This window comes from Carcharhinus amblyrhynchos, chromosome 12 (assembly GCF_965287045.1).
Source record: "Carcharhinus amblyrhynchos chromosome 12, sCarAmb.v2.hapA, whole genome shotgun sequence".
NCBI classification, from domain to species: domain Eukaryota; kingdom Metazoa; phylum Chordata; class Chondrichthyes; order Carcharhiniformes; family Carcharhinidae; genus Carcharhinus; species Carcharhinus amblyrhynchos.
Genome location: NC_137335.1, coordinates 62,915,913 through 62,932,642, shown reverse-complemented (window position 1 = coordinate 62,932,642; position 16,730 = coordinate 62,915,913). Strand labels below are relative to the sequence as shown.

General features: G+C 39.0%; 1 protein-coding gene across 3 annotated transcripts in view; it reads right to left on the bottom strand.

Moving 5' to 3' along the window:
- srbd1 (S1 RNA binding domain 1) overlaps positions 1 to 16,730 on the bottom strand; it is a 240,207-nt gene that overhangs the window by 216,175 nt on the left and 7,302 nt on the right. For 2 of the 3 annotated variants that reach the window (XM_080200634.1, XM_080200635.1), the window contains exons 3-8: positions 15,059 to 15,129; positions 11,844 to 12,081; positions 10,741 to 11,067; positions 7,844 to 8,010; positions 3,886 to 4,003; positions 1,143 to 1,281 (exon numbers count right to left, since the gene is read on the bottom strand). In XM_080200634.1, the coding sequence (XP_080056760.1) occupies positions 1,143 to 1,281; positions 3,886 to 4,003; positions 7,844 to 8,010; positions 10,741 to 11,067; positions 11,844 to 12,081; positions 15,059 to 15,129 (1,060 nt within the window). Of the gene's footprint in view, positions 1 to 1,142; positions 1,282 to 3,885; positions 4,004 to 7,843; positions 8,011 to 10,740; positions 11,068 to 11,843; positions 12,082 to 15,058; positions 15,163 to 16,730 lie in introns of those variants that run through there. The other variant, XM_080200636.1, reaches the window with a different exon arrangement.

Genomic DNA, 16,730 nt, shown 5'->3' with positions numbered 1-16,730 from the left:
GGCTAGATGGCCTACTCCTGCTCCTATTTCTTATGTTCTTAAAGCTGACTCAGAATTCTAAATGGGTAAGGTTTAAGGGAAACACTGTTATTGTGTGGTGCAAATATAAACAGTGGGAGTAAAAGGATATAGATTAAATAGCAATTTGTCAAGTCTCTCAAATGTCCCTGAACCCTTCATATACAATGAACAATGTTTAAACTGTAACTTTTATGTAGGCAAATAAGCTGTCTGTCTGCTAGGGCAGAGTAAGAAGCCAAAAATATCAATTAGAATCTGGTTTTGCTGCTGTTTGTTGATAAAGGAAGATCAGCAAGGAGAATGCTCCATGTTTTGTCTTGGGACTTATAACATCTTCCTTAAACATAAAGTAACAGGTAAACTGTGCACTAAATTCAAAGTTAATTCTCCAACATCAAGAAAACAACTAGGCCGACAGGACCACATTCATGCAACACCTTCAATAATACATCATGCCTTGCCACTAAAGTGTCAGCTTAGATCCTAGACTTCAACCTGCTGCTAAAAACAGGAGACTTATATGTCCTGTACTATAATTCCACTGTACTGGAGAGAAGTATTACAAATCTTACACTCTGCAGATATCCCTGTCTACAAAACCGTACTTCATTCTAACACTCTCTTTTGGAGTTGCTTCTAACGCCTATACTTGCATTAGAAATTGGCCATCTCTTCCAACACCACACCTTGTATTACATCAAAATTCCTATGCTCCAACTCTATTTCCTGTTTTGAGAGTGCCCTAACTTTTATTTAACTATAAACAATGCAAAAACCAAGGTATTAAAATGAAGATTGTAAAAATCTTTAAAATCAAGATTACATTAAGATGTTCCGGTTGAATTGTTCTCACCCTTTCAGCATTACATCCGAAATGTGCTTAATCTAAACTTGCCATGTGTATTGTCACGGGTTAATTGATGAAAGTGACTTCATAATGTACACTCTTATCCTATTTAATACAATTTCCCTGATTGCACCAAAGCTGAAAGAAAATAATTACACTACAATAAGGGCCCATGGTAATTGCTCCTATTTCAGGTTTTCTGCCATTTACCCACAAGTCTCCCATCCAAAATGGAAGATAAAATAAAGAACTGACTCTGAAGTTGACAACTTACCTTTCACATTTGCTTTAATGTAATTATTTAGATTAAGTTCTCCTGGACGATCAATCAATAGATTTGCCGCAGATTCCAGGCCAAGCTGGCGTGCCTGCTGAGCTTTTGTCTTCTTACTCCCAGTTTTATAAGGAGCAAACTGAAAAAAGAGTCAAGCAATTATTCAGATGAGTGCAAAAGACAATTTAAATATGCAAATTAAAAGTTATGCAAAACAGCAAAATGCTCAGTGACAAATAAAAAATATAAAAAGGCAAATGAGGCACTTGGCTGTCCTAACAAACCATAGAGTATTAAACCAAAAGAGTTGCTTTGCTGTAGAGCTTGAATACTGCTGAAAGGAGAGATATGTTCCTCAGTGTTGGTCTTGCACTCAACAGGACAAAAGCAAGGATGTCAAATTTTCAAAAAAGCATAAAAATTTATTCAACAGGAGGAAAAAGTTGCTGACTGAATGGCAAGTAGAGACTGATTGGCCACTGCTCCTGGGTAATTCAAAGGAACTGTAGGTTCCCCAAGCTCCTGGGTAATTCAAAGGAAACACAAGGCTTTAACGTATTGCTTTTGTTTACAGGGAACAGGACTTATGCATGAACGCATGTCACTTCTAGCAAGCATAAACAAGCCACATAACGAGCTTAACCGATTACCTTAAATTAGTCATTAATATAGCACAGTCGGGATTGTTCAGCAAATACTGCCCAATTGCAGAATCACATCCAAAAATAGATGTTTTGTTTTGGGTTTTGTTAGCACAGGCTGGTTGAGTACAGTCAGTACTCTGCCTATTGCGAGCAATCAAAGCAATTTGACGAACGGTCATCCAGATTCGAAACATGGGGTCTATTTTTCAGCAGTTTCCATTTTTATTTCAGATTCCAGCATGCACAGTATTTTGCCTTTATCTTGGTGTTTAACTTACTACCACTTCTCTTCCAGGAAGGGCTACCCTCAAAGATTACTGCTCTTTTTCTCTGACAGAATTTCCATCTATCTCTTTTACATTTGTTCACCTTCATTGCTTTCCATTTCCCTCCTGGTGTTTGACAAGACGTTTACCAAAACCGAGCTCTGACGAAGGGTCATCGAAACACTGGCTCTATTCTCTCTCCAAGCATGCTGTCAAACCTGCTGAGATTTTCTAACATTTTCTGTTTCTGCTGTTGAAGCAACTTGCTGTTTGATTTGATTAGCAATCTCTGGGACATACTTAGCAACACGCCAGCACTGAAACTCATGCACTATATTGTTCTGCCTTACACACACTTCTGTGTCTTTTTGGGCTGGCAGCTGCATCCCACTAATGGAAAATACCACACATGTAGTCACTGCATAGTAGCAGAATGAAATGGTCTACTTCACCTATTGGTGAAATTTTTGAGATATTTTGCCTTTCTGGGGTAATTTGGGATAGACAAGGTACTTCCAGATGTGAAGATGACCATCTTTGGCTCATTTGTATATTTGAGCAATACACAGTAAGCAGTGATCTTATCAGGATCATTATTCTGTGGGGTAATTTACAGGGTGAACAAATGTCTTACAAGACTGCTGATATGGCCAACTGTAGCATGTGAAGCTATACAAATCCCAACATGTATACTGTCTAGTGAAGGCAGGTTTGCAGCATAAAGCGGTAGCAGATTAGCAGATCTCCCAACTGTTACGTTGAGGAAAGGGAAATACCTTAAGCAGCTCCATCTCAAAAGTGACCATGAGAATGGGAATAAGAGCATATTGTGGTGTACAAGAAAATCTTTAATGCAATTGCAGACTCAGAGATTGCAAACATAAAATCAGCAGGTAAGGAATGTACACAGGGTAGGATGTTAGGGCTGGTTCCATCAAAAACACGTTTTCGTGGGGGATTCTGTGACTACATCATCTACTAGGGCATATATGAAGCGATTAAAACTAAACCCAACTGCACAAACAACCTCAAGTGTGACAACAGCTACACCAACCACCAATTTAAGGTAATTAGTCAAGCTTGTAACATGACTTGTTCATGCTTGCTAGAAGCAACATTTATTCATCTGCAGGAATCCATTCTCTGCGAAAAGATGTTCAAGCTTCATTTTTTTATGAATTATTCAGGAGTTTGGGGACTCCAAAATGTTGCACTGCATTCTCCATGGCAACGCCTTGCCAAACAGAGTCAATTTGCCAACCAAACAGCACCCTTTTATCCTGTGATAGAAATTGTTGTAATAGTTTCAAATTTGATATTCTTGTGTTTTTCCTGGTGACTAAAGTAGTTATTGTTATGAAACAAACGTACTGGTCAGTTCCCATTTGGAATTTTGACCATTAGTCCCAAGTCAGATGGTCACTTTTAAAAGTGCAAAACAATGAAATAATTCCAAGTATCAGGAACGTAAATTCAGAAAAAAGTTACAAAAAAAACAAGTCTGTATAACATGCTGACTAGTTTGAGGTGATTTAATTGAAGGCAGGTGTAATCCAAACAATTTATTCTGAAATGAGTGGATAACAAATTAAAATTAAATAATCAGGAATAAAATGATGTGCAAAGATTACATTGATTGGCCATGCTAAACTGTCCCTAGTGTCGGGGGATTAGCAGGGTTACTGGAAAGGGCCTGAGTGGGATTGTGGTCAGAGTAGACTTGATGGGCTGAATGGCCTCCTTCTGTACTAGAATGTTCTAGACTGACATTTATTTCCACAAAGATTATAAACCAGATTATTTTAAAAAGAGGTATTTAAAAACTTTACTAACCACATGTTCCACTTCTTCTAGAGTCTGGCAGTTCAGCAAAGCATTTTTTAAAAGAGGTGTGAGTTTTTCTTCTTTTGCTACTTTCTGTATGGCTGTATGTGCTTTCCTTATTACTGTACTAAAAAGGAAAAGAAATATCTTTATTAAAATCAGTTTCTTGGGACTTTGCACAAAGAATGGTCACACATTGATTGTACAAAGAATTTGTGCAATCAATTCACACAAAACAGGCAACTTAAAAAAAAAACACAACTTGACCATACAGTTTTGACAGCACATGTTGTTAAGATTGAAACCCTTAAATGAACAAGAGCGTCAAGCTGGTGTGCTGGTAGACGAAGACATTCAGATAAACTGGAGGACAGAAGTAGGGAAGGAGAAGGTACAAAGGAAAAGGTTGTGCACGATGCCATCTTCAGGCGCAAGATGAAATAACCACAATGCACAGAAAATAGCAGAGGGGCAGACCAATTAGGATTAGCAGTAGGAGTTATTCAGCCCCTCAGGCCTGCTCCACAAATCAATGGGTGACCTGACTGCATTCTTAACTCCGGCTTTCCTATCTGCACCCCCATAATCTTAATCCCTTGTTTATCAATAATCAATCTAACTCAGCCTTAAGTACATACAATGATCCCAGATCCATTCTTAGGAGGGAAGAGAATTCCAGACTAATGACCCTCAGTGAAAAGAATTCTCCTCTTCCATCTTAAATGGGAAACATCTTATTCTTAAACTTTGTCCCTTAGCTCTCATTTCTCCCATGAGGAGAAATATCCTTTCAACATCCGCTCGTCATGTCCTGCAGGATCTTACATGCTACAATAAGATCATCTCTCATTCTTCTAAACACCAATGGGTAATGGCCCAACCTTTCTTCAAAAGATATGTCCTTCAGCCCAGGAATGAGACCAGTGAACCTTCTACAAACTGTTTCGAAAGCAATTATACATTTTTTTTACCAAAAGGAGACCAAAACTAAACAGTCTGCAGTACAGCTTCTCCATTTGTATATGTTATGCTCCTTGCAATAAATGACAAAATTCCATTAGTGTTCATAATCACTTGCTATAACTACATATTCATTTTTTTGATTCATGTACTGGCCTGCTCAGATCCCTCTGCACCACCAAGTTGTTCTCCATTCTTAAAGTTTCTCCATTCCTAAAGTTACAATGCCAATGTTCAGAGTGGACTGGGCAGGCCCAATCCATCTTCTTGCCTGCTCCAAAAATTAAATTCAGAATGAATCCAATTCATAGTCCCCACAAGAGTGACAAAAGATCCATGCTGATCAGATATGGCATTACATCCCATCTTGGGCTTGAGTTGACGCTTGACTTAGCCAAAAGGCCAAGAAACGGGTTCCAGCCATGGCATCATGGTTTCACCCCTGCCAAGTTTGGCAATCGCTCTCCATTTAAGTATGCTGCTTTTCTATTCTTTCTGGACAAGTTCAAATCTTTCCACATCATACTCCATCTAACAAATTTTTCCTAACACACTTAACCTACCCATGTCCATTCACAGGCCCTTTATCTCCTCTTGATAACTTACTTTTCTATCTTTGTGTCATCAGCAAACTAAGCTACCACACATTCAATCCCTGCATCTAAGTCATTGATACAGATTGTAAATAGATAAGGCACGAGCACCGATCGCTGTGGAACTCCAATAGTTACAGCTTGCTATCCTGAAAAAAATTCTGATTCCTGCTGCCTAAGCAACTCTTTATCCATGCTAACATATTATCTCATACTCCATGAGCTCCTATTTTATGGAGTAACCTTTGACGTGACACAATACCAAATGTCTTTTGGAAATCTAAGTATACCACATCCACCTTACTTATTACTTCCTCAAAATAGCTCTAATAAATTAATCAAAGACAATTTCCCTTTCACAAAGCAATGCTGATTCTACTTGATCCCATGTGGATTTAAGTATCCTGCTGTAACCTCTTAATAATGTGTTCGCACAATTTCACTGTGACTCGGTGATAGTCATCATAACAAGATAGAATTTCACATTCAGTTTGAGGGTGAAAAGTGTGGGCCTAAGACCAATGTTTTAAATCTAAATAAAGGTAGTTATATGGGTATGAAGGGATAATTGGCTAACGTGAACTGGGAAAAAAAGGTAAGATACAGATTGCAAACAGATAAGGCACCAGCACTGTTAAGCAAACAGATCTAGAGTTTTTAGCTGTATGTCTTAGTACCTCCTCAAATAAAGGTGTTATATTTGCTATTTCCCAATCTGTTGGGGTCCTTCCAGAATCTAAGGAAGTCTGGAAAATAACCAATGCCTCTACTATCTCTGCAGCCACTTCTTTTCTGACACTTTGATGCAGGCCATTAAGTCTGAGGAACTTGTCAACCTTTAAGTTTAATAGTTTACCCGCGTACTTTTACTTTGGTGATTCTGATTAATTTTCCACTTCCCTTACGCCTCAAGTTTCAAGTATCGTTGGGAGATTTTCTAAATCTTCTACAGTGAACATAGACACAAAATAACCAATGTTCCCGCCATTTCCTTGTTTTCCGGTATTAATTCCCAGACTCTCTCTGTAGAGGATCAACACTTGCTTTTCCTTTTTAAGCACTTGTTGCAACTCTTGCTTTATGTTTTCATATTTCTAGCTAGCTTCACCTCCTACTTTAATTTCTCCCTTAATTTTTCTTTCAGTAATTCTTTAATGGTTCTTAAGAGTTGTCAATCTTCTGAACCGCCATTGCGCTCCACAGTGTTTCTTTCAATTTAAATACTATCCTTAACCTCCTTATTTAGCCATAAATGATGTATCCTTCTTGAGGAATCTTTCTTTCATGCTGGAATAAATCTTTGCTGCGAGTTAGTAAATATCTACTTAAAAGTCTGCAGCAGCATTGCTATCTTACCTTTCTAACTAGTTTTCCAGTTCATGTTAGCCAATTATCCCTTCATACCCATGTAACTACCTTTATTTAGATTTAAAATATTGGTATTAGGCCCACACTTCTCACCCTCAGACTGAATGCAAAATTCTATCATGTTGTGATCACTATCACTGACAGGCTCCTTTACTATGAGGTTGTTGATTAATCCACATTACCAGCTCCAGAAAAGACAACTCCCTAGTTGGCTCTAGAACATAATACTTTAAGAAATTGTCCCATTTATACTCTTATGAACTAATTTCCCAGGCTACCTTTACCAATCTGATTCACCCAATCTGTATGGAGATTAAAGTCCTAAAGCATTGTTGCACCTTTCATCCACATCCTATTTATTCCTTCCTGTATGCCCTGTCCTACTCGTAACAACAGTTAGGGGGCCGATAAACTACTGACCACTTAGTCAGCTGCTACAAAGTAATATCAATTCTTGATTCATCTTCTGCCTACAAGTCCTGCCTTTTCTTTCCTCCACTCAGTTTAATAAAATCAAAAGTTTTCACGTCAAGATCAAAACATTGTTTATTTGAATTATGTTTTGTTATGAACTGACTATGTTTACATTGGATGCAAACAAAATTGATGCCCATGGATAACAGACACAAATTCTGATATTGTTGATTAAGTTAATTAAAATATCTTTTATTTACCTGTTTGAAATTTATAAATCATCTCTTCTATTCTAACATTGGCACTAGCAATGTACATAATTTACTGTGAAAGCATACAATAAGGAAAATCAAGCTAAATATCAATTCAAAATTATTATATTCTTAAACTAAATCCAAACTTTTCAAATTACATTACTAATATCCTCATTTGTCTATGTAAACAGTAAAAAAGGCAAGTACATATTAAATCCTTTTAATACTGTCTTTTTGGAATTATATCTGCAGATATAGGTAACTGAATCTCAATCATTTTTCAGATAAGGTGGTTGTTTTATGTAAAAGAAAGTACAGAAGAGTTTTATTCAAAGGAGGGCACAGTACAATGCTGACTTTACTACTTATGTTCCTTACGTCAGTTCTTCTAGTGTCTGTTGTACATCTCGCAATGTGTCAGCATCCATATTGTTGGTAAGTTCCTTTCGATAACGGGCAATAAACGGAATAGTGTTTTCTTCTTTGAAGAGGCGAATGAGGTTTGCACAAACCCATCCTTCTGTGTTTGTTCTCTCAGACAAAACCTAGAGATACAACAAGTCCCCATTAAAGCTGAGGCAACATTAGAACATCTTTGCTTCTTTACTTAGAAACCAATTGAATACAAGTGAAATTTCCATGACATTTCTCATGGTGATTCAGAGAAACTGCCCTCTGACTTCCATTGCATTTGTCTTTCTGATGTCACAATTATAAGAATGAAATGGTTGCGATATTTTTGGACTGTAATTTTATATTTAGGGTAAATGAAAGATGTCATGTGACCTGCTCTGAAGTCTGTCTGACAGTAAGCCTGGGCACTTTGAATTGTTGGAGGTCAACATGGATAAAAGGTGTGAGATTTGTAAGCATGTAGACCACGACAGCAGTCTCTGAATTTATCATGAATAGACCTTGAGTCTCCCAAAGTCCCAGAAGATGTCGTAGGCATTGGTCTGTAAACAGTTATGCTGTAACTTATCCATTTACTTCAAAGGTGAAAGGGAGTGGAGTTCAAGGATAGCTAATCAGCATTTCTGCCCAAATACAAGGCTAATGTGTTTGATGTTGCCAGGGGAAGGAGGCAGAGGAAACAATATTTTAGATCAGGTTACAGGTTTTCCCTCAAAATCAATCAATATCACAGACAGGCAGAGATTCTATGTGGTCAAAGAAAACAGACTGCTTGACTTTGCGAGACCACATAGCAAATGACCACAGCCAGATGCAGTAAGGAGGCAGTCTCTAGTTAAGGTGGCATACCCTACAGTCTTCTACAACTTCCAGATATTTGTTCCAGAATGGACAGGAGAAAGAAGAATCATTAGGATAGGCTTTATAGTTGGTGGTGGATTTAAGAAACTCTGAAAGCTGGGCAAAGTGTCTCGAGATAATCATTTGAAATTCCTGCTTGTTGAAACAAGGGTATGGGAACCTATTGGAAATTAGGAGCAACTGTGGACTGTTTGCTAAAGGGTTGTAATTCCATGGCATGTGATGGGTGACAACCATACAAAGGCAATGTCATTTTCTGTGGATAAAGTCTAAGTTGCCTACAGAGCGAGAATAGTGTTTAGTCCTTTTTTTAAAAAAATAATTTGTTACATTAAATTTTAAAATATGAAATTTCTTCAGGTCAATCTTTCAGCTAACAACTGGACATTCAAACCTCTTTTTAAAGTTAATCCGTCTTTCAGGAATGGTTCATCCTAAACTCACTTCCTCCTTCCCACCACAACCTTGATGTAAAGAAGACAGCAAAAATAAACTACCAGCAGCTCAAGGATTAATGAAGGAAGGCAACAGCGCTTGGCACTTATTTTTAATAATTGCAGCAGGATTACCAATAACAGCAGAACAATTGACTCAAGCATCCTTATTCTAGAACCACACATACAAAGAATTTCCATTCTATTAACAACAAAAGTAGCAGGCAAAAATCACACTGGGGCATTGGGAACATCTATGATGTTTCTCTTGACTATGTTGCCAAAATTCACAGGAATTGAGTAAGTAAAAGACCAGAGTTAGAACAAATGAACTTTTTGAGGGATGCAACACCAGAGGCGTTTCATAGCAAATATTTTTGGAATGCAGGAAATTATGTCAAGGTAGTATTTGTTGCCATCAAGAATCAACCGTATAACAAGTCACACCAGCCAAACCATGAAGGGATAGAGATTCTTTTATTGAAAAGTTGCAGCTTTATAGAGCCTTAGTTAGGCCACACTTGGAAGATAGTGTTTAATTCTGATCGCCACACTAGGATATAGAGGCTTTGGAGAGGGTACAGAAAAGATTTACCAGGATGTTGTCGAGTATGGAGGGCATTAGCTATGAGGAGAGATTGGAGAAACTTGGTTTGTTTTCACTGGAACAACGGAGGTTGAGGGGCGACCTGATAGAAGTCTACAAGTTTATGAGGGGCATGGGTGCGAAGGGCAAGGAGTTGTACCGGGCAAGTTTTTTTTTTACACAGAGGGTGGTGGGTGCTTGGAACTCGCTGCCTGGGGAGGTAGTGGAAGCAGATACAATAGTGACTTTTAAGGGGCATGCGGACAAATACATGAATAGGATGGGAATAGAGGAATATGGTCCCTGGAAGGGTAGAGGGTTTTAGTTCAGTTGGGCAGCATGGTCGGTACAAGCTTGGAGGGCCTAAGGGTCTGTTCCTACGCTGTAATTTTCTTTGAAATTCACAAATGTATTGAAGCAAGATTGATGACTTGCCATGGTGGGATTTGAACACTCAAGCCTTGGGTCTCCGGTCCAGTGCGTAACCAATGGGTTATGGCATCCTCTGTAAGGAGAGACAGCTGCAGGGTGTGGAAGGACCCAGGGCAAATTTAAACTCAAGACAATGGGAGAAATCAGAAACCAATGTAGAAAACATGGTTAGTTTTCATACATACTCTGATGAAACCTTGCTCTCACTCATACATCAGGAAGTTAGTTGCAGAGTAAATCAACACATGGAAATGACTTCCAAATGGAGCAGTCAAGACAATGATGTGATTTTAGGGTCTGATTGGATGAATGGAGATGTTACAAATGGCCTTCCTCATCTATAATTATCTTGTGAACTCATGGCACTGAATGGCAAAGATAGTTTGAGTGCACAAATCAAACAGCATTACTTTAATCATTTCCAAAACAGAATCTTTAAAGTTCAAACTGTTTACAACAATGTTCTGTGCTCATTTATAATAATCAAACATGAGCAGGCCTCGGGAGCCTGCTCCACCATGCAACATGTTCAAATGAAGCGCTTTTACCTGGGTTACATTCCAGTTCATCTGCATGTCGCCAATCTCTACACATCCTTTTTGTAGTTTTACTGGTTTCCCATCTGGGTGATTTTCAGTTTTCTGCTTCTTCAAAGCTGGCTCCTCCCATGTAAAAGATATATCTGCCTCTTCCTTGATTTTCCTTTCACTCAAATTTGTGCTCGTTGATGGCTGCTCCACCTTAACCTCACGATGTTCCATTTCTTTTTTAATTTGCACTGCAGCGAGCTGAGGCATTGGTTTCACATTTCCTAAATTTTGTGTAATTTGGGAAGGTAATTTACCTTCATTGCTATTCAAATCTTGCAATAGTCTCTGTGGGATAAATAACATTTATGAGGCCTGCATAAATACAGCAATCTTAAATCATCATGGTTTTGTTTCATTTTTATCCAAATCTGTTAGTTTCGTTACTTCCAAAATTGAATGGAGCAAAATTACAATTTTAGTTCAACGTCTGGTTGAAAATGGCAACAATGATTTACAGTGTTAGAGCTGACTCCAGCTCTCTCTTTTATCTCATGCAACTCCTAACTCCTGAAACCACTGACGTCTTGTTAAGAGTTCTAAGTCACAATGCAGAACTTCACACTCTTGCCTGTTATTCGTGTGAGCCTATTCAGCCGTGGTGGAAAGAAAGGGACATCACAGCTACCCAAAATAATATTCTCATTCAACAACTCCATAAGATCATTCCGACACAGATCGCTGGATGGCAATCAGGTGGGGGAACCTTAGCAAATTTTCCCTTCATAACCTAGGGTACTGGCTGAGATCAATGAGATTAATCTTTGGAACTGTAACGATTCACAAATAATGTTGGGACATAAAGCTGAAGATGCCCCCCCCCCCTCAAAAAAACAGAAACGTAAGCAGAAATAATCTGCAGGTCAGGCAGTTTCTGTGAGATAAAAACGGAATTAACCTTTCAGATCGATGATCTTTCAGAACCTGACTCTTGGTTTATGCAACCCGATAGCCCGAAACAATGTATCATTTGGGATTTGATGAGTAAGAAAATGGTAAAGTTAAAGCATTGCTATATACTCAGACTATACTTTGAAAAACATGACCTTGCGCAGCCTTCTTACCATAGCATTAGGATCCACATCAGTCTTTTCTGATGTTTTTTTCCCAGTCTTTTTAACAGCTGTCTTCACTGTAGATCTTTTTACTGGTCCTTTTTTTGTTCCAGTACTTTCTGCTTCGGACTTAACTTTCTTTTTGACAGTCACTGACTTTGCTACAGGTTTTTTTGGCTTCCTTGCAATTTTATTTTTTGGAACCCATTCTTCTTCTTCTTCTTCTTCAGAATCAGATTCAGAAGTTCTACACAACGACAATCGTAAGCAATTCAATAGAAAATAAAGTCAGATGAAAGGATACTTTCTAAACCATTCTTTCTTTTCCAAACAGTGATATGCCCTTTCATGGACAATGCTACCTTACGCAAGTGACCGATCTTGAGCCACAATTCTAGAAAACTACTGCTGTATTTAGTTACTTATAGCAGTCAGGGTAGTACTGCCAGACCCAGAACCACTTAGTTATCCAGAAGCATACAGGGCAAGATAAAGTAGCAAAAGAAAGCTCATGAGAACCACAAAAATCTTAAAGCTTAACACTTAGAAAGCCTAGATGAATATAGAAAGTACAGGGCTGGAATTAAAAAAAGTTAGAAAAGCAAAGTGAGGAAACAAAAATAATACTGGCAGGTAAAATATACACAAACCTAATGATATTTTACCATTACATTAATAGCAGAAGAATTAAGGAAAGGGTAGGTACAGCTTATCAAAGGTGTACATGGTAATTTATGGGTTTATGCTGAACATATGGGCAAGATTCTCAATGAGTACTTTGTCTTCACTAAGGAGAGACATCCTAGTTAAAGAAAAGAGTGAGATATTAGTTACAATTAGCATATTGAGAGGGGAAGTACTACAGGAGCTGACATCCTTGAATGTGGATAAATCACCAGATTGGGTGGATTGTATCCCAGATTGTTAAAGGAATCCAGGGAGGAAATAGTGAGTGCACTGAGGATCATTTCCCAAACCTCACTCCATACAGCTGAAGTACCAGAGGACTGGAGGTCTACAAACATGCACCATTATTGAAAAGGGATATGCAAGAAAATTATAAGCCAGTCAGTCTGACTTCTGTGGTAGGCAAATTATTAGAATCAATTCTAATCTGTTACTTAGAAAGGCACATCTGGGATAGGCAGGATAGTCATGTTAGGGGAAGACTGTCTTAGAAACTCAAGCAGTTTTTTGAGGCAATAAAGAGGAGGATTGATGAGGCAGTGGAATGTGTCTACCGGGGTTTTAGAAAAGCATTCGACAAGCTTCCACATTGCAGACTGATCAGAAAAGTGAGATCGCCTGGGATATGGGGGAAGTGGTGAATTGGATCCAAAATTGGCCCAGTGACAGGAAACAAAGTGTAATTGTCAATGGATATTTTTGTGAATGGAAAGCAGTTTCCAGTGACATTCCCCGGGGCTCAGCTTTAGTGCTATAAACTTTATAGTTTAAAGGATTCAAAGGAAGAATCCTCATGTTAATATCAACATTAATTATGGGGTAAATTCCATTTCATTCCGGAGTTGGATAAATGATCAATCTTCTGTGGCAGACCATCACAGCTCAGTTCTTTTCAGGCAGCAAACTAGCCAAATTGTCAGGATGGAGCAAATATGAAAGGTGATTCAAAGAGTTAGATATGGGACTTTATGCAATGCCACTAAAGATTCAATGCTCCGACTTAAGCATTCCCAGCCTCTCCGAGGTCACAATCAGAAATTGGCCCCAATTTCTGCCAGCCAGGCCCTAGACTTCAACCACCAGCTGCTCCTGATCTGCCAGCTTCAAGTCTCTAATAACTAAATATATTTACAATCTATATGTGTAAGCCAAAGACACTCCTGTGTGTTAATCTGTTTATATTACATAATAGTCTACTGCCTATGCTCAAACTTCTCCCAGTTTGCCACAAATGCTTTATCCCCGTGTTGACTTCTTCTTCTCCTTCCAGTCAGTCACAATCTGTTGCTCTCTGCCAAGCTTCTCTATAATATGCCTGTCCAATACTTGATTCTCTAGTCCCTCCTGCTGGCATCCCACAGAATCCCTTTTGTTCAACCTGGGGCACAAGATCGGTTTTTTGAGCATTAAGAGTAGGATCAAGCCCCCATTGGGGTAGCAGGATTTAGAAGTCTTATTAAAGTTGGCCACGACAACAGAATCAACAATGGCCTTGTTCAGAACTTCAGGTCTCCCTGAGTTCCCAAACTTCTCTTTGCACATCTGAAGTCTCTTCTGCACTATCAGGAATCTCTTCTTCTGCTTCCCAGTTTGCTCCCCACCCTCAACCCAAACCCTGAGAAAAGTTTTCCTTTCCGTTACCGTCTTGCTCTAATCCTCACCTTTAAAGTATTTGGTGCATTATTACCGCTTCTTGAATGAGAGGGAGATTTTAACCCTGCCTGCTCAAATAGATATCGCGTCTTCTTTTTAATGTATAAACATTCCCATAGGGCTAGAGGGAATGGGTCTGCCCTGGGTTCGCATTCCAGTTTACAAGAATATATTGAAACTCGTCCCCACAAATGATCTAATTGCCGATAACAGCAAATTTGGTGGCAGTATATTTGCTCTAACTGCCACTTTCTGCCCATTTCAGTCAGCCAGCGAGCTGAAGTCAATGGCACAGTGGTTAGCACTGCTGCCTCACAGCACCAGGGACCCGAGTTCAATTGCGGCCTTGGGTCACTGTCTGTATGGAGTTTACACATTCTTCCTGTGTCTCTGTGGGTTTTCTCTGAATGCTCTTGTTTTCTCCCACAGTCCAAAGATGTGCAGGTTAGGTTGATTTGCCATGTTAAATTAACTGTAATGTCAGGCGAATTACAGGATGGGGCTTGTGTGGGATTATGGCCAGTGCAGATTCGATGGGCCGAGTGGTCTCTTTCTGTACTGTAGGGATTCTACGTTTCTATAACTGTTGGCACACAGGTAAGATGAGGAAAAAAATACTCAAAACAATTTTAGTTGTGTTTTCAAACTGACAAAAAATTGAGTATCGTAGAAAGGAAGCATTTATTCTGACCAGCACTGAATACATCTTGCAAATATGCAACATTCAATTTTATGAAGATTACAACTTAAACAAAAGGCAAAAGATTTGAATGCACTCAAAATCACTTCTGCAAATGTTTGTTCTGTAAAGCAGCAGGAAGAACATTCAACACTTTTTAAATGTAACATAATTAAAGTTAACTATTTCGAAGAACTGCACTTACGCGTCAAGAAATGAATCATCATCTTCTGAAAATGGGCGTTTTTGGCATTTAGTATTTGTTGTTTCCGACATCTGTAAGTTAATTTGAATCAACATAACTTTAATCTTGAAAAATAAATTCAACTAATTAGTAGAACCATGTCTACTGCCTAAACACAAAGTAGTAAAGATCACATTTTGGCATGAAGATGGCAAGTTTTGCAATGAAAGTGAGAAAGCAACCTTCAGTCATGGATACACTGAGCTGAATTAAATGCTTTCAACACAAGTTGCACCCTCTGGTTTCTATGAGGAAGGCCTAGCCAAATTAACTGACCACCTTCAGGGCTTCACTACGATTGAAGACTCTGCATGCCAAGAACAGCCAGCGAAAAGCTAACTCTCTATTGACAGCATCATAACTAGGTGTGGCTACTGCTAATGGCAATACTCCAAGGACTTCAACAGGAATCACTGCTAGATTCCTGGACTCAGGTGAGTAAGGGCAAGGTGACTTTCACCCGCCTCCTGCTTCTTTCCCAATGCCAACCCCTCAATCAGACACAGAAGGATTGCCTTATTAGAGAAACTGGGAGAGTTTGGGATGGGGTTGGGGAGGGTGAAGAGAAAGAATGGGTGGGTCATGCTTGGTGAGCAAGGTGGGGGGAGGGGTCCATGAAGCAAGGTGGGTGGTCAGTCAGGGATGAAGTCAAAGGTGTAGGGGGAGCCCTACGGGCAATGAGTTTGGGTCTTTACAATAGTTACCCAAAAGTCAAAAGGGGTTTAGCTCTTCTAACTTTTCCCAAGTAACTATTGGTGTAACCCTGTCAGAGTCATCCTAAGTTAGTGATTTAAATCACATTTTCAGCTCATTCCCAGTACAGGGCAGTTGCCAAGATAAAGTCTGCACTTCTGGGCAATTGCTGCTCAAACTCTTACTTATGAAGTTCTGAGAGGGATTCCTCAATGAACCTTTGAAAGTTGGGAAACCTTCGAAATCTGAAAGTTGGGAGCTTGGAGGTTACAGCTCCTTGAGTCAGAACTGACCTACCCAAGCTGACTCTCTAATAACCTCATACTTGCCCAAGTCAATTTGCTTCTGATAGTAGATTCAAGTAATGTCTCTGCAACTGACAAGTCTGCACTTAGCTCTTCTTAAATAATGGAGGGACAATCGCAATTCTCCAATTCAAAGGCACAATTCCCGAAGATAGCACTATGGAAAATTATCTGTAATTTTCTCTCCTGCATTGTAACTACTTCTCCTCACATCATTTATGTATTAGTTACTCAGCGTATTTTTAAAATACCTGTATTAATTACTTTATGTTACCAAACACAATCAATATCAAAATGTTAAATAGAGGTAAAATTTCAAACTTTTCCCCCTAAAGCAGAGTATTTAATATTTCAGTAATACATTGAAATTTTTAACTGCAAGACCCACTGAGGCTATAAGGCACCAAGGAAGAAAGCGGATGGTGAGCAAAATGTCAGGCTTCTTTAGCTAATCGTCATTCAATAAACTAAACAATCAGCAATAAAAAAACATGGGGAAGAAGTAGAACTATTGAATCCCTTTAGTGCAGAAGTAGGTCATTTGGCCCATCGAGTCTGCACTGATCACAATCCCACCCAAGCTCTATTCTTGTAACCCCACATATTTACCCTGCTAATCCCCCTGACACCAAGGG